The 23,077-nt window shown below is 40.6% G+C and overlaps 1 protein-coding gene across 25 annotated transcripts in view; it reads right to left on the bottom strand.

Moving 5' to 3' along the window:
• The window catches only part of PHLDB2 (pleckstrin homology like domain family B member 2), a 231,668-nt gene that overhangs the window by 17,884 nt on the left and 190,707 nt on the right, over positions 1 to 23,077 (bottom strand). For 10 of the 25 annotated variants that reach the window (XM_045036916.1, XM_045036924.1, XM_045036923.1 and 7 more), the window contains 8 exons: positions 20,476 to 20,565; positions 16,644 to 16,787; positions 15,835 to 16,023; positions 13,438 to 13,578; positions 12,147 to 12,246; positions 8,203 to 8,223; positions 6,285 to 6,320; positions 4,485 to 4,692 (listed from right to left, as the gene is read on the bottom strand). In XM_045036916.1, the coding sequence (XP_044892851.1) occupies positions 4,485 to 4,692; positions 6,285 to 6,320; positions 8,203 to 8,223; positions 12,147 to 12,246; positions 13,438 to 13,578; positions 15,835 to 16,023; positions 16,644 to 16,787; positions 20,476 to 20,565 (929 nt within the window). Of the gene's footprint in view, positions 1 to 4,484; positions 4,693 to 6,284; positions 6,321 to 8,202; positions 8,224 to 9,437; positions 9,447 to 12,146; positions 12,247 to 13,437; positions 13,579 to 15,834; positions 16,024 to 16,643; positions 16,788 to 20,475; positions 20,566 to 23,077 lie in introns of those variants that run through there. The other 15 variants (XM_045036929.1, XM_011285963.3, XR_006585051.1 and 12 more) reach the window with 14 other exon arrangements.

Below are 23,077 nucleotides of genomic sequence, written 5' to 3'. Positions count from 1 at the left end.
CACGAATAACCCCCTGCCAGGAATGCTCTACAGTGATGCTGTCCTCCTCATTTGGCATAGTTAGGGGAACCATGCTCATTCTCTACCTTTGGAAGCCATTTTAGTAAAAAGCAACTGGGCGAGCAAATAAAAATAAATTAAATTTTTGCCTGTCACTGTGTTAAGTGTCCAGAACTGAATGTGTAATGCTTGGTTCTTAGAATCGAAGTGGTTCCTTTTTGGGTAATTTCCTGTACCCGCTGCTGCACCACTGTTGTTTACCATACACAATGGAATACGATGTGGCAATGAGAAAGAATGACATCTGGCCTTTTGTAGCAACGTGGATGGAACTGGAGAGTGTTATGCTAAGTGAAATAAGTTATACGGAGAAAGACAGATACCATATGTTTTCACTCTTATGTGGATCCTGAGAAACTTAACAGAAGACCATGGGCGAGGGGAAGGGAAAAAAAAAAAAAAGTTAGAGAGGGAGGCAGCCAAAACATAAGAGACTCTCAAAAACTGAGAATAAACTGAGGGTTGATGGTGAGTGGGGAGGGGGGGGGGGTTGGGCATTGAGGAGGGCATCTGTTGGGATGAGCACTGGGTGTTGTATGGAAACCAATTTGACAATACATTTCATATTTAAAAAAATAATAAAAAAATAAATATGAGACATGAGGAGTGGTAATTTGAAGGGATGAATATTCACTTCAATTTTGGGAGGGGAGGATGAGGTGGGGAGTAGAAAACGCCAAGATAGGAAACCGCATAGAGTGTATTTCTTTACAAAAGATGGCTCACGAATAGAAAAATAAAAGATCAAACTATCAAGAGTTCACGAAGGAGGGGCGCCTGGGTGGCGCAGTCGGTTAAGCGTCCGACTTCAGCCAGGTCACGATCTCGCGGTCCGTGAGTTCGAGCCCCGCGTCGGGCTCTGGGCTGATGGCTCAGAGCCTGGAGCCTGTTTCCGATTCTGTGTCTCCCTCTCTCTCTGCCCCTCCCCCGTTCATGCTCTGTCTCTCTCTGTCCCAAAAATAAATAAACGTTGAAAAAAAAATTAAAAAAAAAAAGAGTTCACGAAGGAAATATTGACATGAAATCTTTACAATTATTTGTGAAGAGGGGAGGACAGTCTGATGTTTTCAAAATAACGACTAAGTACAAAGTGCCACCGAATGGGAGTCGCTCTGACACTGGGAGCCTGCATCCTACATTCTGTGTTCTTGCTTTTTTTTTTTTTTAATTTTTTTTTAATGTTTATTTATTTTTGAGAAAGAGAGACACAGTGTGAGCTGGGGAGGGGTGGAGAGAGAAGGGGACACAGAATCTGAAGCTGGCTCCAGGCTCTGAGCTGTCAGCACAGAGCCTGACGCAGGACTTGAACTCACAAACCACGAGATCATGATCTGAGCCAAAGTTGGACGCTTAAACGACTGAGCCACCCAGGCGACCCATCTGTGTTCTTGCTTTTAATGCCCACTTTTAGTCCTCTTGCCCTTATGGTATGATGGTTGGTGGGCTGCCGACTTTTGTTTGTGTCTTGTTATTCAAAAGCACCACATCTGACTGGTCTTTTGACTGTCATTTATGAATAATTACTCAAAATTCAAGGCTTTCTGTTCTGAAAACATCAGCTCCCAGCACCTACCGGCATGGCCCAGACAAGCCCTAACCCATACTCAATGTCTGCCCCCCAAGCAGTCATACTGAACTTTTTAAAAAGTGAGATATTGCATCTTTTAATATTGAATAATGTAAAACACTCAGCCCTCTAACCTGACATCATAATGGCAGCAAAAAAGAAAAAAATCCTATTTTTTATCATTACATAATCTCCTCCTTCAGTTGAGGTCATTTCCATGTGACAAGCAGCAATACGATTCTCATCGTTGCTTTAGTGTTTTCCCCCAGAGACTCCTTTCCTTCTCTGGCAGGATATATCCAGTAATATTAATACTCTACCCATTAATGCCGAAATTAAAATACACTGTTCTTTACCACAGAATGTAGCATCTGTCCTTTTCTCGTTTTCCCCCCACCCCTAAAATTTCCTGGCTATAATGGCTACCTATAGTTGGGTCTCTCATATTCTTTTATTTTATTTTATTTTTTATTTTTTTAATGTTTATTTATTTTTGAGAGAGAGAAAGAGACAGAGTGTGAGTGGGTGAGGGGCAGAGAAAGAGGGAGACACAGAATCCGAAGCAGGCTCCAAGATCCAAGCTGTCAGCACAGAGCCCGACATGAGGCTCAAACCCCCGAACCGTGAGATCATGACCTGAGCGAAGTCGGACGCTTAACCAACTGAGCCACCCAGGTGCCCCAATAAAGGGTCTCTCATATTCTTTTCATTTATGAAATACAACACAACCTAAAGCTGAGTAGACCTTGCTGATATTACTTTCCCTCTGTCTCTGTCATTTTTTTTTTTTTTAATTTTAGGTGGAGGGAGAGCAGATTATTTGAACCTTTGCAATGAAATAAATTTTATTTACATTATGGTAATTTTCCATTAAAATGTGGGGTTTTTTTAACGTTTATTATTTTCTTTGAGAGAGACAGAGCATGAGCAGAGGAGGCACAGAGGGAGAGGGAGACACAGAATCCGAAGCAGGCTCCAGGCTCTGAGCTATCAGCATAAAGCCCGACGTGGAGCTCGAGCTCATGAACCATGAGATCATGACCTAAACTGAAGCTGGATGCTTAACTGACTGAGCTACCCAGGCGCCCCTCCATTAAGATGTTTTAAAATCCACCATCCTCTTGTATTCAAGAAACAACCCCTCCATTTTGCAGACCAGAAGCAAATCAGCACCAAGAGCATTGTGTGATCTGTTTCAAGTAGGACAATCAGTTGTCTGGTCAAAGCCATAGAGCACAAGCGGAAGGAAGTTCCTGCTCCCACCCGTGGCTTCATTCCAATATATGGAAGTCTGTTGATGGCAATTAATTATCCAGCCAGACATTTACATTTAGGACATACAAGTGCTCAGTTAACATTTACTGAATATTGGCTTGTTTCTTAGGTTGAAATCATAATGGTTCTCAGCCAATTAAAATAGATCAAACACAGAAAAATACCAAAATTGAAAATATGTCCATTTCACTATATCCTGAGGTATTTACTCAGCCAACACTTACTGAATACCTGCTATCTGCTAAGATCTCTGCTGGGTGGAGAAACCGAAAGGTAATTAGACATCCTCCTTGACATTGAGGAATTCACCAATTAATTACCAAAGGAAAAATTTCATACCACAATGTGATCAGTGATATAATAGAAAAAAGCATCAAGCGCAATAGAAACACAGAAGAAAAAGGCCCTAAAGGGAGAAATCTTCATGAGTTTCCAACTTAAGCTTAAGCCTGAAGGATGAGGAAAATTCCTCCAGGCTCAGATAGGAGAGGGGGTTGGAGATGATAAAGATGTTTTGCAATGACAGACACTACCGGTGCTCAGTAAGTATATATAGGTTGAGTGAATACAAAAAGGGAAGGATTAATTTGGCCGTAGTCAGTGCTGTGCTGGCAAACCCGTTCTCTGGAGGGAAATAAAACCCTGATACATGGCAAATGTCAATTTATGTGGAGTACATGCTCCCCCCACGGGCAATTTCAAACTACCAACATGACATCACTGATCACGCGGAGGGGGAAAGATGCACACGTGGCACTTGCCAGCTAGTATGAGCCAAGTCCAGCCCACTGTTGACTCTAGAGCACTCTATAAGTATTTGTGGAATGAAGGAGTCTGTAAATGGATGAATGAACAAACTATTTGATTCCAGGCCCAGGACTAATATGGTCAAAGGCTCAGAGATTTGAGTATTAAGAAGCTCTGTGAGGTGTATCAAGAGGAGAGGGTGAATGGGAAGTTGAGTTGGATGTAGAATGCAGGTTCAAGGGTATGACTTTTCTCAAAAGGTAGTAGGGCATCATCACAGCTCTTGAAGGGGCAGAGTACCATGACCAGATCTATATTTTAGATGTGCCGTTAGCCATAATTCCCTAAGACCATACTTTGCCTCAAAGTATGAACACAAATGTGAATAGTTAAACCCTTACAAAAATTCTAATACGTGGAAGAGCTAAAGCCTTCCTTTTAATGAAACATAAGTGTAAGCAATCCTTCAACAGTCTTACTATACTGTTGGAAATTATTTCTTTATTCAATCAAAAGGAGTCCTAATGAAGGTCGGAGTCAACCAACAGAGGCAAATCAATGTTGAAGCATGGAATACATGTGAACTCAAATGTAAAGACACAAAGCAAAGGAGAAAAATGGCTTATATGGTGTCTGACTGGCTAAGTCACACAGGATACAAGGAAACTGCTTTCAAAGGCTGCCATGACACTCAGCCCTCCTCCTCACCGTGGACTCTGTATGTCTCAGAAATGTGGGCTGGTGGATATACATTGCCCCCAAGCGAATGGCTTTATTTTTTGAGACCAGCAGGTCCTTTTATAAACTGGAAACCTTAACCGTGAATGTATCTTACCTAGAGATATTGTCAGGTGAGCAGGCAGAGATGCTGGTCTCCATGCTATCAGAGCTGTCTAGGCTCAAAGTATCAAAGGCCTGGTCCTTATAGCTGTGATCGGGATAGTGGAAACTGTTCAAGTAGACATTTGATTCAGATGCCGTGCGGTTGTAAAATTCAGAAGATTTCTGCCTTTGTCCTTCACTCATCTGTTGGTGATTATACCCTGAGGGAAGAGCCATAAATATGTTAGTATGCCTCATTTTTCAGCCTTAGATCTTCTGAGAGTCAAACCAGCAGCCCAAAACATCTGCCTGTGAAACTTGGGCCTTGGTCTAATTTGTTTCGAAGCCAAGAAGATCAAAGACACAGCATCATGCTCAGTGCAAGCAAGAGTTTCAGAGAAGTGGTCTTGGAAGCGATCTTCCTGGTCAGGGGATCACCTCACATTTCCCTTTGCCATTCCCACATCTCAGCGCAACTGAGAAGAATACATCAGCACACACAAAAACAAAAAAGGGAAAAACAAAAAAAACGGAAACACAGTCAAAGGCCCTGTATCTTCTAAAAATAGCTGGGCTCAAGTGAAGCAAGAGAACTCCCGGTGGCAAGCAACAGCAGGGTCTTAGGGCAGTCACTTGCTCAGCAGTATTCCAGTCTGAGGACTCGATAAGGTCGTGGAACAGCAGGTGGATCATCTAGGCGCAGGATGTAAGAGTCTTGGGTCTCACTCATATTGTCACAAACACTTTTACTCTGGTAAACATCCAAACCGTGTACGTTTCTCATTCTTCGTTTTTCAATTTCTCTGGTCTGCCAATTATTTAAACACTTTGCAGTGAACGGCCCTCCTAAATGGTTGTGCTTTTCCTAATGACCGTAGGCAGAGCTCTCTTCTTCTTCCACCCGAAGTGTCAGCCCAAGCTAGTTGGTGGTACCAACCATACAAAACCGTCGCACTTAGATCAATAGCAGCAAAAGTGCCATCAGTAAGAGGCTTCATCTTTACCCTGGTACTTACTTGGTCAGCTGGTGTCTTAGGTATTGGCTTTACTTTGACTTATTGCTATGGCTTGCTCTCTGGTGGGAGCTTTTGGGCAATGCAAACTGAATTATTTTTCCTTTCAATTCTCTCTTTACCATATATGTAGGAACCAGGGATCATAATGATCAACCAATCCCTCGATTTATGAAAAAGACATTTCTCTAGCCAGCAGTGGTTTGCGATCTCTTTCTCCCTCATCAAATTTACTACCGGACCTGTTAAGCGTTTACAACTCGACCATTTGAATTTCACCTCTTTCCTTGCACTCTACCAACCTTCAGTGAGGCTCTCAATTGGTAATGAAATAGTCAAAAAAGCAGCCAGAGGGTGAAAGAAGGGCAGTGATTCCGAACAGCTTCCTCAGCTATCAGTTGAACATTTCCATTGAAAAGCAGAGCCACAACCAGGAGGGCTTTAGTAACGCATCATCCACCAAAAGTTTCTGTAAAATGATTTTAGTTCCACAGACAGTTTGCATGCCAAACAGTTTGGAGTGGTTTTAGATATCTAAGTGAAAATATGTTAGTTCAGATTATGGCATTTCTGGGAAAATGTTTCCTTAATATAAGCTGTAATTATAAATTACAAATACATATGTAAAAGCGACAGATCACTTGGCCAAGGGAAGATGCAACACAAAAAAAGCACACCATGAGACTTTAGATAGAATATCATTATTCGTAATGATTAATGCAGAAAGCATGAAATGAAGCCAGTACGTTTATAAGCGTGGAGTTTGTGCCTTTAAAAAAAATTATTATTCAAATATTTACCTTTGATACTTGAACTTTTGGAATTACTAATTGCTCCTTTTAAATTGTTTCCAGTTATTCATTATGAAAAGGAGGGGGACAAAAAAAAACACCAGAAATTATTTGAAAAAGTCACACACGTATCTTTCCTTATGCTTTCAAAAAAGGCTTGTTGGCAAAGAAAACTTCTGCACTGGCAGTGAGTACGTGGAAGCCATTTCCCTGTTAGTATGAAAAACAAATCCCTAAGAGACAGCCATGTAATTTAAAACATATGAGACTTATCTCCTTGGCAATGACATGTGCCATAACTTCCTCTTCCCCTTCGGTTTTTCATAATGAGGAAAGGCCAATCCCTATAATGCAACTAACACCTTCTTGGAAAAGCAGAAAAGATGGCGAGTATATTTCTTCTTAAAGCCACTGTGTGTCCTGATCGTCAGATCTCCCATGATTTTTTTCCCCCAAAAGTATCACAAAATAAGAACATGAATTTACAACCTTCAGGTGAGATAGACAGTACACTAAAACGATTCAAATTGTTCAGATATGGGCACAAGGGACAGCTGTGTCACAATGTGTACTGTGCTAAGGCTTGTGAACATCATAAATACCCCAGACCACCTCAATACCTGTGGAGGTTCGGCTCTGTGTCTGTGAGAACTTTCCGCTATTCTGGGGTAGGGTGAGTACCTTAGATTTTCTCTGCAATTTTAGTGAAAGAGCCTTCTGCTAATGAGCATAGGTTTCCCAGGGCAGGCATTTTGTTTCCTGTGGATCCAGCGTGAGTGGAAATGTTTTACCTCATGCAGAGGCCCGTTTCTCCCAACCGGCAACACTTTACTAATCGCAGTGGGTTAGTCACCTGGATTCAACTGCTCCCTCCTGAACAATTTCAAAAAATTAAGTTACCTCTGCAATCACATGTAAGGGCATGGACCTCATCCCTGTGATCCTGGGATTATACCAGTGTGATTCCAAACAGCTGGTGTTGGGATTCGGGCTCTGGCCTGTCCGCTTAAAGGTACAGGTACTTCTGATAGAGGAAACACTTGAGGAGAGCAGCAGACCAGAGGAAACCCTGGTAGAATGTCCAAGAAGAACTGTTCCTGCCATTAGGTAGCCCCAGGACAGGTGCAAGCTTTAACAGGGAGGGGGACACATGTGTCCTGATCACCATAGGATCCTCATTCATTTAGTATAGGGATGTCATGAACTAAAGAGCCACTGAATCAATTCATTTTCTCATCTGTAAATTCCAGCTTTATAGTGGCTAAATAAGGAAGTGGAATGCATCTACTGTCTGGGATGGGGTAGAGTAAGTGCGTTGGGAAAAATGAGACTTTCCCAATATTTGAGACTACTCATTTTTTTTTTTTGTTTGTTTTTAAATTATGTAGCAAGAGTAACATTCAGCAGTGGGACAGTAACTGAAAAGCAAAAAGGGCCTTGTAAATGCTCTAAATTCTTTCTATCCAGACAGAAATAGCCATTTGAGGGAATGTTTATAAGGTTTATAAAGTAAGACCTGATGATATCTGAAGCTCATCGCTAAGCATAGCACATGCAAAGAACCCAAACCAACTCAACTGTCTTCACTGTCTCAGAGAGCCAGTAGAATAGATGTGCAAAGCCCATTTATTATTATTATTAATTATTATTATTTTTTTTATTTTTACTTATTATTACTTTTTTACTTTATTATCATTTTTTTTATTATTGCCTATCCATGAATTCTGGCCAGTTAGACCTGGAAAGTCCTTTGTGAGTTAACCATTGTAAGACATATAGTCTTGCCAATATCTTCCCAGTGTGTGTTGTATATTTTCAATGGTTATCTGGGCTTAGTATAGAAAATGAGATGACTTAAAACTATAACCTGGGTTTAAGAGGATAAAATTAATCAGTATTTCTGACAAGTTAGCCTATCATAGCTCACCTGCTGAGAAATTCATTCTTCCTAACCATAGTCCACAGCCGGGAGATGAAGGTACAGGACGAGTCAGGGATGAAGGAGAATGATGGAGAAAGGGAGAAAGAGACAAGATCAAAAAAGGATGACAGGGGACAGGAAAAATATACAACACTTCCAACATGCAGTCATTGACAGTGTTAATAACAACACCAGATCAACAAGGCAAGATGTTTTCACATTTCTAGGTTAAATCTGAGTGTACAGAGAAGGACTTGAGAAGTCAAAAAATAACAATCTCACGGGACATACATACAGTTAGTGAAAAAAAAAAATGGAAACTAACAGCTTTCACACATACTTGCCGACCAGAAAACAGGGAGAATAAAAACAAGATCATAACGATAAGACAATTCTTCTTCTCAAGCAGACAGCAACGAATAGTTTTTAAGAGCTAGGGTTTACAAAATTGCCATTCAGTTATTTGAAGCACCGTCCATCACACTTTATAAGCATTCCGTCCTCTGACATCCTGCATCTCTATGAGTAGCCACAGTAATGAGCCTCATATTTACTCAAACCAGTCATTTAAACTGGTCTTCACTCACCATGAGGTCTTACTTCTAAAATAGACTTAAATAGAGTCAGTAAGCAGGAGCATCCTGAATCCTTCCCTCCTCCCATGTATGTATAAATAAGACTCCTCCCAGTCTTATTTATGCCTGGCCTTTGGAAAGGAGGAACATCATGTTTGACACTTAGCCTATACACATGCCAGTGCCTACTCTTATCTCTATCTCGATTCTCAGTCTCACAATACAATGCTTGTGTGTGACCAGCAGCTGCACTCCTGTTGCATTTCTAGCAACTGTGCAACAATTTCCCCCCACTGTGTGAAAGGAATGATCATTAGACTAAAAATCCACTATTTTACAGTTTCAAGTGTGATCATTTCTTAAAGATGACTCCACAATGACCTTTCACTAATTTGCTGGCAACAAAAACACCACACAAGGAGGTTGTCCTACCTTTCTTGGACTTCCCTGCATTTAACAGAAGACAAAAGGACAAAGATTTCATTCATTCTAAAGCTTACAAAGGACCAGTTCACAAGTTGTATAAAAGCCAATAACCATTACAACTTTAAGAGTTGAGTTCCTGGGCTCTTTGCTCTAAACTCAGTTCTCAAAGATCTTTGTTTGCCTGGCTCACGTTGTCAGTTTTATGAAAACAGTGCTGATCAAAGGAAGGCTTATACTTACACCATTGTCCTTGATGTATCCATTATGAATAAGCAGCAAAAAAAACACAGTTCATTTAAGTTAATTATGTAAGTCCCCCCCCCCCCCATGATAAAATCTACTAAATTTGAGTAATGAAAACGTGTTAGGTGCAATTTGTTCAAAACCATGGAATTTTACTTGTTTGCTATTTTAGTGAAGGCAACAAGGTACCAGTAAAGCAATTCTAAATGAAATAATGATTCATCCCTCCTGGTCTGTGTGGGCCACCTGGATGGGCTTCATGGAAAATCCTGTCAATTTTATGCTCCAGTGTGGCTCTAAGAACTGCAGTCCCTGTCCCCTCCTCCTCTGGCTTCATAAGACACATCACGTCCGCTTTGATCAACACATACAAGATGGTTCTCTACTTCCTCAGAGGCTCTCTCATCAGCACCACATGAAACTCTTCAAGAAGAACCCCACTTTAGAGCTGCAGCAGGAAAGAATGAAGCTGCCATCTTCCCAGATGCTCCAAAGTGAAGGGCATTGATGAAGAACCAGGACAGAAAGATAGGTCAAAGTCAATGGATTTTGCAGAGTACATCCTAATGTGACCTCAGGGAATTGGGTCAGCTTTCCTCTAGGAACCTAGCATGGGGATTTCTATCATTTGATGGGCAAAGTGAGATCAGACAACGAAAGATCAAACATCCTTTGGTTTCACCACATTCTCTTAAGAATCCTCTTACATAATAATGTTAATAGCTCTTGAATTTACAAATCTCTCCATTTAGTATAAAGGTCTAGTTTTTCTTATTCTTTAAGAAAAAGACTTTTCACATAAAATAGGGCATTGTGGCCAATCCAAGCTTTGATGTCTTCAGCCAGTGGGAAAAATACGTTTAAAAAGTCTATAAATACCACAGGAAAATGCTTTCACAGAAAATAGACTTGACCCACAAGTGAACAATGAGGAATGACAGCCAGAACATCAAGACTCATTTATGTTTATTGTTTATAAATCATAAGAGATATTTTAGCTTATTAAGAAATTATAGTAAAGAAAATAAGAGAAGCTTAATCAATTGCATTCGACTCACATGGTAACATTGTAAACCTTTCATGAGTTATAAACCTCTCTTATGAGTACTACAGACTCTATTAACTCTTAAATCACTTCTAGTAATGATTCAAAAACCTCATCCAAGTGATATACTATATATATTACACACATACACACATTTTATATATACTGACATTCATATATATATACATTTCTTTTTTTAATGCTTATTTATTTTGACAGAGAGTGGGTGCAGGGGAGGAGCAGAGGGAAGGGGAGAGAGAATCCCAAATAGGCTCTACACTTTCAGCGCAGAGCCCAACATGGGGCTTGACCTCATGAACTGTGAAATCATGGCCTGAGCTAAAATCAAGAGTAAGACATTTAACTGACTGAGCCACCCAGGCACCCCGATTTATATATATTTCTTTTCTTTTATATTCTTTTTTTTTTTTTTGGGCAGGAAACCAGTGATTATCCCCTGGTACCCCAGCAGAAGGGCTGAACAGTCAGAACTGAATCCTGGCCTGCTTGGAGGGAAGCGTTCCAATCTCACGAATGCATGAATGCCCACCACTCTGTCAGCATCCCCCTTTATATCCCGGGCATTCCTCCATCACTGCATTTACCATATTTTATTTAAATCCTCTGTTATGTGTCTTTCTTCCTCACTGGACTACAAGCATGTCAGGGCCGACTGTGTCATTCATTTGTGTTCTTGGTCTCTGGCACCACGCCTGCTCAAAAGTTAGGGTCAAGATAGGCTACTGACCTAGATGACTGTTAACGCACATCTAATCCTCTCAAGGAGAAGCTCACCTCTGGAACTGCATTACTGTGATTTCTCCTAGCCCCACAAAGACTATTTGACAACCTCATTATAAATGCAATCTATTATCACAAAGAAGTAAAAGATGCTGAGAATCAAAGTCTACCTGAAACCTAACAATCACATAGAATAAAAGCTCAAACCACATTAAAAGGCCTTAGGGACTTCTGTCCAGGGCCACTAGTGTTCTATTTACTGTGCCAGCTCAGTGACTCTTGAGCATATGTTTCAACAGTGTGGCTTAGCCACAGACCAGGTAAGTGGCTTGGTTAAGTGCCCTGGTGATCTCTCTGGATTTCAGTGGTGTCTCTTTTCTTTCTACCAAATGGGAAGGCTAGTAATGCTGTAGGGGCCTTCCTGTTTTAAGAATTCTATTGAATTTATAAAGTACAGTGGGTATATTTAAAAGGTACCAGCCACGTGTATAATAGAAAAAGTTACTTTAGTACAACAATAAGGAGATATACATCCTTCCCCCAGGAAGATTCATTAAGAATGAAACTGAGAGGGGCACCTGGGTGGCTCAGTTGGCTAAGCATCCGACTTCAGATCAGGTCATGATCTCATGGTTTGTTGAGTTGGAACCCCGCGGTAGGCTCTGTGCTGACAGCTCAGAGCCTGGAGCCTGCTTAGGATTCTGTGTCTCCTCTCTCTGCCCCTCCCCCACTTGTGCTCACTCTCTCTCTCTCTCTCTCTCTCAAAAATAAATAAATGTAAAACAAAATTAAAAAAAAAAGAATGAAATTGAGGATCTGACCTCCTCTCTAATCGATCCCCAACCCTGTTCTTGCTCTCTCTCCCTGAGAAATTCTGATGCGCAACAAAAGCCATGATGTCTGATTCAAAACGTGCTTACCTCTGAGCATCCTCCGAGATTCTGAGTCTTTGGTCATGGTTGCCAGGGAGTGAGGCAGCACGCTGCCACAGCTGTTGCTCTGTCCCAGGGGCAGGTGGGCCTGTGAGAACCGGGGGGAAATACTTCAGGTGAACCGCAGGCCAAATGGTCCTTTGGGACATGGCCTCATCCCTGTTTCCATAGCTCCAATGCAAGCGCAGAGGGCAGGGAAAGTAGGGAGGAGGAACGAATGCGTCCCATTTATTCACACTCAATGGCCAAGGCCAGTCACTGACCCTTCCAAGGAGCTCAATGGCAGGCTCGACACCACAGTAATTTCTCCAGTGGCAGCAATTCCAAAAATGAAGACAGATGGGGAAACACTGTCCAAAACCACCTTAGAGAACAACTCAAAGTTCTTCATGCATAAGGAGCCGAGGGCAGATGCAGGGACAAGAATGCATGCACATCATGCACAAAGAAGAGAAGATCTACACTCGTTCTAAGTGCACCCATTTCTGTCTCCCCGTGGCAACTGGAGAAACCTATCAACTACCCCAGCGGGTTTAGCACTCTTTCAAAATAGAAAATCCTTAGGGTAAAATACACTCGGAACACCAGTTCATAAAATAGATTCAAACCGAGTTACTCTGATTAAGGGTAAGGGAAGGGCCCAAAAGCCTGGCCCACTCGGAACCTCCTTCTCATCTGCCTCTCCCCCTCTTTCTGCAGTGACCCTCTGGATGTGTCAGCAAAACATGAATGAGGACTCAAGTGTGACACCTGAGTGTGGGTTCGTAGTCCAGCTTCACTGCTAACCAGCTGAGGGCACTCCGCTTCTTCATCCCTCGGTCTGTCCATAAGTACGATGCGGAAAAGGAGTACCTCTACTGAATAGTGCTGCTGGATATTCAAATGAGGCAATCCACGTAAAGGGTTTATTCCAGGGTCGGGCATATAGAAATGACTCTCAATACATACTTGTTGCTACTATTCCTGGAATCCGGAGCGTCTATCCTCCAATTTCTAGATCTAGGAGGCAGTCATTGGAATCTGTCACCTAAGCGAACGCTACCCACCACTTGTGTGGTGGTGGGAAAAAAACCCTGGACCGGGGTCCTTAGGTCCCGGAGGGTACAATTCCAAGTGTCCCCTGAATCGGATCGAAAATGCAATACAGTTATATGTCTGCCCAACAAGCAAACTTAGTGGTTTATTATTCAGCATTTTCTTTAAGAGCCTTTGCACGTTGGTCAACGCTAGGACAAGAAGACTCACTGATGTGAAGCCCGTGGTTCACCCCACGTCCTACCTTTGGGGTGGTGCTTCTCCCCATAGTAGCACTGCTGAAATGTGGGGATATGGAAGGTGTGGTTTTCTTTCGAGGCAAAGTGTCACTCAGATAGAGGCCTTCTTTATGCTGTTTTTTCCTTTCTTCCAGACTTCTAAAATGCTTTAAATGCAAATGTAAAGCAGAATAGCAAAACTTGACTAATTGGAACAGGTCACTGAAGAAATTAAGAAGTATGCATTCACAAAGAAGTTTTGGAATTTTAACACAGAATTAAAAAAAAAATTCAGCTTATACTTGTGTTCACTAACAGACTAGGGCTAACATTCGGTAAGATACATAGACACTGGAAGAATTTATTATTGGACCTAGAAACTTAAAAAAAAAATCCACCTTTCACTTTCATAGATAGTGCCTGCTGCCTTGGGGCCTCAGGACAACTTACAAATTATTATGATGGCCGCCATGTGGATGGCGGAACAGCCAGTGGACAAAGCAAGTAAGCAGTTTCTCCCCTTGTCTGTCTGGACAGTTCTGTGTGCTGGCACAGATCCCAGCGTGAGGAGAACAAGGAAAGGGAGAAGGAAGAAGATGGAGAGAAAGAGCGAGTAAACAGGGAAGTTGTTTTAAAGTCGGAATATTTTAATTACATATAAACACTCCAAATCCATATAACGTTTCCATATAAGACACCTTACTAGGTTGCTCTTTTATTTTAAAAAAGGATCTTAGTCAAGAAATCCCTGTAGTAGTTCCTCACATTTAAAAATCCTCCTTTGACTATTTATTTTTTTTACTATATATTCCTAAGGCAAAATTTTTGCTAACTTGAAATGTATCCAAATTTTTCTTAGCCTCCCCCAAAAGGTCTTACTTAGCAGTAAAGTTAATTCTTAATTAAAGGCTCTTAGGGTTTGATCATATCTAGACTAAGCTCAAGCTTTTGAAACACATAAAAATGAATGCAATTTGAGTTACCACATTTATGATTAATCTTCAAAGATGCCAATCATGAAAAATATCTACATTTTAACCTCATAATTATCTCTTTATTCTAGTTTTTATTAACCTAAAACTAGTGAGGGGATATAGTCCTTTAACAAAAGGTAAAAGGCAGTAAAGGTAACTTCAAGAAAAGTAACAGCTGGGGGTGCCTGGGTGGCTCAGTCAGTTAAACGTCCAACTTCGGCTCAAGTCATGATCTCGTGGTTTGTGAGTTTGAGCCCCGCGTCGGGCTCTGTGCTGACAGCTCAGAGCCTGGAGCCTGTTTCAGACTCTGTGTCTCCCTCTCTCTCTGCCCCTGCCCTGCTCACACTTTGTCTCTCTCTCTCTCTCAAAAATAAATAAGCATTAAAAAAAAAAAAGAAAGAAAAGTAACAGCTGGGCATAGCAAACCACAGCCCCTCTAATTTGGGGATCTAGTGACTATGATTCCTTAGCATCTTCTGGGCCAAACTCATATAGAAATTTGATTGTAGTTGAAAGGAACCTCAAGGGGCGCCTGGGTGGCGCAGTCGGTTAAGCGTCCGACTTCAGCCAGGTCACGATCTCGCGGTCCGTGAGTTTGAGCCCCGTGTCGGGCTCTGGGCTGATGGCTCAGAGCCTGGAGCCTGTTTCCGATTCTGTGTCTCCCTCTCTCTCTGCCCCTCCCCCGTTCATGCTCTGTCTCTCTCTGTCCCAAAAATAAAAAAAATAAAAAAATAAAAAGAAAGGAACCTCAAAACAGATTTTTTTTGAACACCCAAGCATGAATATGCACTAATGTGCTTGAAGAAGGGTGACATTCATAATAATGAATTCCTTATTTAAAAATGTGATTAATAAAAATCTTCTATGACCCAAATGTCTTTTTTGTGGTGTGACGTTAGACAAGCTATTTACCTCAGGCAATAAGGAATTAATTCTTATTTCACAGGATTAGTAGAAGCAAGAAATGAGATATTTATTTGTAAAATGTTCAGCAAATTTTGACACATAGCAAGGGCATGATGTCTATTATTATGACTTCAGTAATGTGTAAGAAAACTATTTTGTGTTGACCCAGCAACTTTTTATACCATGGGTTTAATGGAAAAATTATTATCCTTTTGAAAAATACCTGAGATAAGTTGCAGTATTTTGGTTGAATAGGAACTGAAGCCTGAGGATATGAAACATACCTAGCTTGAACATATCAAAAGTCAGGAGAGGGCAATCAAGTTGTTGAAGTTTAGAACAATCCCCCACACCCTTAAAAAATACTAAATGGCCTTAAAAAAAAATAAAAACAAAACCCAACCAAACAAAAGAAAACCCAGCAAAGGAATATGTACTTGTCTTTTTAAGGATACCTTTGGAAAAGCTGATGGAAAGATTCCACGTAAGTAACCTTGGTGTCAAGGTCAAGCTCTCAAACTCTGAACACCAGTGTCAAGTTACCTGTTGCTCCTGCTGCTGTGGCTGCCTTCTGTGTTTCTTAGCTGGTAGAGGAGGAGGTGTGTCATTTAAAGGGAAAGGATCGACAGATGGAGCCAGGACTTCGGGCCAAGGGGCTGATGGAGGTTGAGTGATAGGATGAGGAGAAAGGGTGGAAGGAAACATAAATCCAGAACAGACAGGTGATCTTTGCTTTATAGGAGAAAGAAAAAGTATATATGTGTCCATATGAAATGAAAGAATTAGACAAAGAAATGAAATCGATAATCTCATTATTCTGTTCTCTTGTGTTTTAATCAAAAGTCACAGATGACGGGCAGTATCTTTCAATTTAGTCTCTTGTTAAAATCCCACTCTGCGAGCAACCTGGATCAGTTAGAAGGTATTTTAATTTACTATTATTTGCCCCTCCCCAGATGTTTTTAGAAGGCATAATATTAAAAAAAAATCCATACTGCACAACACAACAGAAAAAAAAAATCAAACTGGAAAAGCGATTCAAACTAACAATTTTAGGAAGGCTTTTTGTTTTCTATGAAAAGGGTGTCAGGTTAGAGTGCTACGATCTAGAGTTTATGGTTTTGAACTTAATTCTCCTACTACTCCACTCTGTACCATCCATCTCATGATTTCTAGAATCATGGCCGACAGAACAGGACCCCAAATTGGTATATTTTTCAAACCCGGCATCACTCCGGCCCGCTGGTCAACCAGATGTATACTGGTCACACACACCTTCCCTTTCAGGTAATCATGGGTTAATCTTTGACATGAGGAAAGCAGTGAATGAATGAAATGTCATGCCAACACACCTCTTTATTTTGTGGCTGGCTCACCGGCACAGCTGTGGGAGGCCCAGTGGCAACAGCATCAGCATCAGCAGGGAACTGAGAGGAAGGGGATAGATTCGTGGAATTGACACATGGCTCATTAATTTCATGTACACTGATATAGCCCTAAAAGGAGGAATTCAGAAGTTAAACACAAAGAAAGCAAAAGCTGAGGCATGCGAGAGTATTAATGCTCCCAGTACAATGGAGTTAGCTTTGAGCGGCACAGCCAAATATCTGTGGTATTACCAAATGTTTCATTAAGGAATCATCAGCCATTAAAATGGATTTACGACGCTTAATCTTGAAAACCGATACACCAAACACTACAAATACGTTTTTGGGAGGTGAAATCAGGATGATTATATTATAAATAACCCGTGCCTTCGATTTCAAAATATCCAGAGGTATCAGCCATTCATTCTGTTGACTGAATGAGGGCATTACTATACAACATTTAAAATAATCACATACACGAAAATCTGAGATATAAAATTTACAGTGCAATCACTCATACTTCAAGAGCTTTTCCCACAAATCATTATTTTTAGATTTTCCCCTTTTCTTCTGTTTCCCGATGAGTTAGAGTGTGAGTAACAGTAGGCTGAGGGCTTCTGGGTTTTGTATGAAGACATTTTATAAGCAGTCATTTATTTGTAACGGAATCTAGCTTTCAGATATCTCACCTAAATGAGAATAAAAGGGATACTCATCCGCTCATGAGCCTTCCCTAGCAAGACAAATGTGTACACACACACACACACACACACACACACACACACCCTCAGGTGGAGTTGTAGCTTGAGGCTATTTCAATTCCAGGTAGCTTCCCCACTCTCAGCTCTACCCCAGGACAGAGAATTGCTCATTGACTTTTAAGTTCAGCGATTCAGTTCCAGCTTCAGGTTAGAGAACATGTCTGTGAATCAAAACCTGCAAGAATCAAAACTCCTCCATTTGTATTTGAGGAAAAGGCACTTATAAATTTTCATCCAAAATAATTGTACCAACCAATCATGATTTTCACCACACCAACAAAACAGTTGGAAAAAACAGAATAAAGAATACAGAATAGTATTTCTCTTTTAAAAGTAAAATTGAGTGAAATTTAACACTTGGGCTCTTCTATTAGCCCATCAATCCTTTAAAAAAGTGGCTCCAGGGGGGCACCTGGCTGGCTCAGTGGGTTAAATGCTGGACTTCAGCTCAGGTCATGATCTCAGCGGTTCATGGGTTCAAACCTCGCGTCGGGCTCTATGCTGGCAGCTCAGAGCCTGGAGCCTGCTTTAGATTCTGTGTCTCCCTCTCTCTCTGCCCCTCCCCTGCTCCCTCTCTCTCTCTCTCTCAAAAATAAATAAATATTTAAAAAAATTTAAAAAGAAAAAGTGGCTCCAGGATAGGTAAGATATCATTATGCTGGGGAAGCAAACTTTTCAGGCTGGAAAGCAAGGTTTTACTGAGAATTTATAATTACAACAATTTGAGAAAGCTAAAGTTGACTCTTTTATAAAACTGTAGTTTTAAAAATGCTGCTGAGGACAGTCTTGCACTTCATGGTAATATATACCATGTAAAGTTTCATAAGATTAAATCAAAGAAAGGAAGTTGACAACTGGGTTGTTAAATTTCATTTTCTATTTGATAATGAATGAGGGTGAAGAGTCACCACTTTAAATTATTCTTTTGCTCAGTTGACAGTGCAGTGCTTCAAAACCAACATTTCATTCTTCACACGTCATAAACCATATGACCTAATTCATTGCTTCGAAAATGTATGCCATTCATCAAAAGTGGGACTTGTTTAAAAGAGTTGTATATAAATTAATCACTCTGTAAAAAAATAGAGAGACTGAAGCAGTGAATGAGAGAGAGAGAGAGAGAGAGAGAGAGAGGAAGAAAGGAAGAAATTCAAAACATCCCATGAGCCAAGTCAGTTTAGTCCATGAAAGGGAACATAGCTACTCAACAAACACAAGCATTGGAGACATACAAAGAGTCAAAAAGCCAAATGGGCTTTTGGCAACAGGGAGTCTGCAGAGAAAAAGAACAATCCATCAACAGAAAAGGAAAGATTTTATTATTATACTAAGAGGTAAAAAGATCCAAGAGCCTAATTCATTTGGATGCCACAGTGCCTCAAACTCAGTATGTCCAGAATCAAATTGCACATCTTCCCTCTTAACCTACACTTTCTCCTGTCTTCACTACCTCAGGAAAAGGTCCTCACTATCAGGCTCATTATTCAAACTGGAAAAATGGCATCATTCCCAACACCTCCCTTCATTTACTTCATCCTCACATCCAATCTATCAGCAAGAACTGTCAACTCTGCTCCAAAATTTATCCACATCGAGCTAATTCTCTCCCTCTCTCTGCCATGGTGTGAAGGCAAGCCACCAGCATTTCCAGCCTGTACCACTGCAATAACCTCCTTCCTTGGTTCCTCTGTTTCTCCTCCTACTCCTTAGAACCCAGAAGAGCAGCCCAGAGTGACATTTAACAAGTGGACATTGAATAATGTCATTTCCCTGTTTAAAACCACTCACTCCGTGATAACCCAGACATATATGATACGCCATATTTCTTTAACACGTCTCACAAGGCCTGGTCCCCACCCACCTCACTGACATTCTCTCCTTCCACCATACTCCACCCACTATTACCCTTTGTTCACGGAATCTGCCAGTTCTGTGTTCTGAATAATAGAGAGGAACTACAAAACTAAATGAGCTAATAAAGCTCTTGTGGAAACAGTTCAAATTGCTTCTGAGGTACACATTATTCATACTTATTGTGTGATGAGCATTTACTTCATATACCTACACACACACACACACACACACACACACTCACACACACACACACACACACACACACACACACACTACTCCCTATGTAGGAAGTCTTAACTCTGCTGCCTTTTAAATAGATACTTATAAATAAAGTGGGGTTTTTTGTTATTATACAAATGTTTACTCTGTTATTACACAGAAGCAAGCTTTTTCTTTAGCTTTCTGGAAAAAATAAAAATAAATAAAACTATTTTGTATTGGAACAGATGATAGCTCCACTTGTGGTGAACATAGCATAATATATAAATTTGCTGAATCACTGTGTTGTGCACCTGAAATTAATGCAACATGGCGTGTCAACCATGCTAAAGAAATAATGACTATTTTCTTTTTCAGTCAGGGTTATAACCAAATTAGAGTTAAAATATTCTCCCATTGTAGCGGTGTAGCTCCATAGGAAGATATTTCAAAGGTGGATGTTTGGAATAAAGAGTGTATATAGCTTAATGTAAATAGTATTTTCTAATTTAAGGAGGGAAGTAGCAGAAACAACATTGGGGGAAAAAAGAGACAGAGAAAGGAAGAAACCAGACCATCTTATCAAATGTGCAGAGGCCTTTTCACGTGCTATCAGACTTAGGAGAAAGAGACATAAAGTAAGAAAGAGGAGGAACCGAAAAAGAAAATTGCAGAGAAGAGAATTTAAGACTAGTATTGGTTTGAATCCCAACTTGTTTGAAACTCCAAATTAACCCACAATGTCACTGTCAAACAGTCTACACACACACACACACACACACACACACACACACACACACACACACCGAGTGCATCTGCATTAGACACAAAGATAATCCCTGAAATCTTCAAAGCATAAATAAAAGGCAGGGAAACCATAAAAGCATTGAACGCTTTCTAAGTCACTTAAGTGAACGTTTTCCTATTTAGCTGATCACATAAAACTGAGGCACATCTCTTGATTTCCAAGGTGATACGAGTGGACATGTAAAATCATAGCTTACCTCTTTTAGAGTACTGGGGTTGACAGGAAACCCTTTCCCCCCAGTGAGGCTGGAGTATTTCTTTTCCAGATTACAAAGATTTTCTTTTTCCTGAAGGAACACAAAATCTATTAAGCTTCGTCAATCTTAGATTTCCCTGGTGACTAATGATAGCGAGTATTTTTTCATGTGACTTATTGTCTCTTCATATATCTTTTTTTTGTGAAGTGTTTGTATTCAGTTCTTTTGCCTGTTTTTTTTTAATTATTTATTGAGTGTTTATTTTATTTTATTTTTTTTAAATTTTTTTTAACGTTTTTTATTTATTTTTGAGACAGAGCGAGACAGAGCATTAATGGGGGAGGGGCAGAGAGAGAGGGAGACACAGAATCGGAAGCAGGCTTCAGGCTCTGAGCCATCAGCCCAGAGCCCGACGCGGGGCTCGAACTCATGGACCATGAGATCGTGACCTGAGCTGAAGTCGGCCGCTTAACCGACTGAGCCACCCAGGCGCCCCTATTGAGTGTTTATTGACCATTAATGAGTTACAGGAGTTTTTGTTATTTTCTGGGTATAAGTCCTTTGTCATTCTCTCTTTAAAAAACCTTTGCTTATCCCAAGGCCAGGGAAGTGCACTTGCAGTCCTACATTTTCTTCTAGAAACTTTATCACTTTAATTTTTATGTTGAGGGCTACAATCCGCCTTGAGTTAATTTATATGCATGGTGTGAGGACAGACGTGTTAGCGCTCCTTTTTTCCCCATGTTTACCCACTTGATCCAGCACTATGTGTTGGAAAGACTTTCTTTTCCCCACTGGATTAATTGTCTTGGAACCCTCTGTCAAAAATCAATAGGCAGTATATGTGTGGGTCTATTTCTGGGCTTTCTGTTTGGTTCCATTGATCTGCATGTCTGGCTGTGTGTCAGCACCACATCATTTTAAATACTATATAGCTTTAGAGGCAACCTTGAAATCAAATAGTATAAATCCTCCAACTTGGTTCTTGTTCAAAGCTATTCTGGTTATTCTATGCCCTTGGCATTTTCATACAGAGTTGATTCTTATTACTTGTAATTCTTATGTTCTGTAACATTGCCGTGAACACTGCATTAGTAAATACTGAACTGTCGTTCCTATGGAAAAGACAGAGTTGGGTTACTGTGGGCTTCTGGTCGAAATCATTTCATCAACTGATCAATACATAATTTTGCTTTCTGGGTGTTCATGTTCAAAGGCATCTTATTTAAGATATATTGCTGATTACCAAACACTGAACTCACATCTAACAGCACTATAATTCATGCTTGAATAAAGCTCTTTTAACACATGCATTTTTTCCATAAGGCACATCACAAACTTCCTGCCCTTAGGAACAGTAGACAGTACATTAGCACTATGCTCGGGAGGTAATTTAAACAGCAAAATCATCAATGAAAAGCACAAAAAATGTGAAAACATAGCACGAAATAGCCCACAAAAAGGACACATCTCTTTACTCTATGACACTTGGAGCACAAAGGCAGAGTGTTGCTTCGTTCAACCTCAGTTGGGACGGTGTATGCTGAGTGATTACAAATTGCTACCGTTCTGCACATGTCCATCAATGAACCATAAGACACGTATTGATTTGGGGACTACAAATAGATCTTAGTGAGCTGGCAAATTCACAAATATAAACTTCACAAATAATGCAGATCAATTGTAAATTTTAGCATCAACTTGTGTCAATTTCTATAAAAGAGTCTGTTGGGATTTTGATTGAGATTGAGATATATCTAGGGACACCTGGGTGGCTCAGTTGGTTGAGCATCTGACTTCATTTCAGGTCATGATCTCATGGTTCATAGGTTCAAGCTCTGCATCGGGCTCTGTGCTGACAGCTCAGAGTCTGGAGCCTGCTTTGGATTCTGTGTCTCCCTCTCTCTCTGCCCCTCCCTGACTCATGCTTTTTCTCCCCATCAAAATAAATAAACATTAAAAGCTTTTTTATAAAGATTGAGATATATCTATAGATCAATTTGGGAAAACATAAACCATAACCTTTAGACCACAATTTTTAGAATAGAATTATACTTTATATATTTTAATGAGAAAGTGGCATTTCTATGATTGTGATTACCCATTTAAAAAATCTATCTCTTATGAGACTTTCCCCCCATTTTTCCTAAAGGTTCAGAAACCACTTAAATACTGCATATTACACTATCTAATTTAAGCTGTGCCTTTGACTATCACATGCAAAGGGTGATGGGGAGGTTAGTGGAACCAGAGTTCATCCCCAGAACAGGAGACAGGGATGGAAAATATACATCCATTCAGAGATTTCCAGGTGCTGAAGAAGCAGGAGGAGGGGAGCTATCAGGGATCTGTGTGGGCTACATAGGCACCTTGAGTGAACTCATAATTCTATGTGAAGGACCACTTTTCTCTCTTTTTTCAACCTAAAAATAGCTGAGTAGCTAAGATGAAAATAGTGCAGCTACATTTCTTCTAGGTGGGACCACGGTACAGCCTCATCCTTTAATCCATCATTCTTTCTCCTGTACCCCATTCTGGGTCCATCTCATGTTTTCAGGATCACATCCGAGGTAGTGGCCTGGATACAAGGCTCAGTCCTGAG

Source organism: Felis catus, chromosome C2 (assembly GCF_018350175.1).
Source record: "Felis catus isolate Fca126 chromosome C2, F.catus_Fca126_mat1.0, whole genome shotgun sequence".
Lineage (NCBI taxonomy): Eukaryota > Metazoa > Chordata > Mammalia > Carnivora > Felidae > Felis > Felis catus.
The sequence above is the reverse complement of the archived record's forward strand: the minus strand, read 5'-3'. Positions and strand labels throughout refer to the sequence as shown.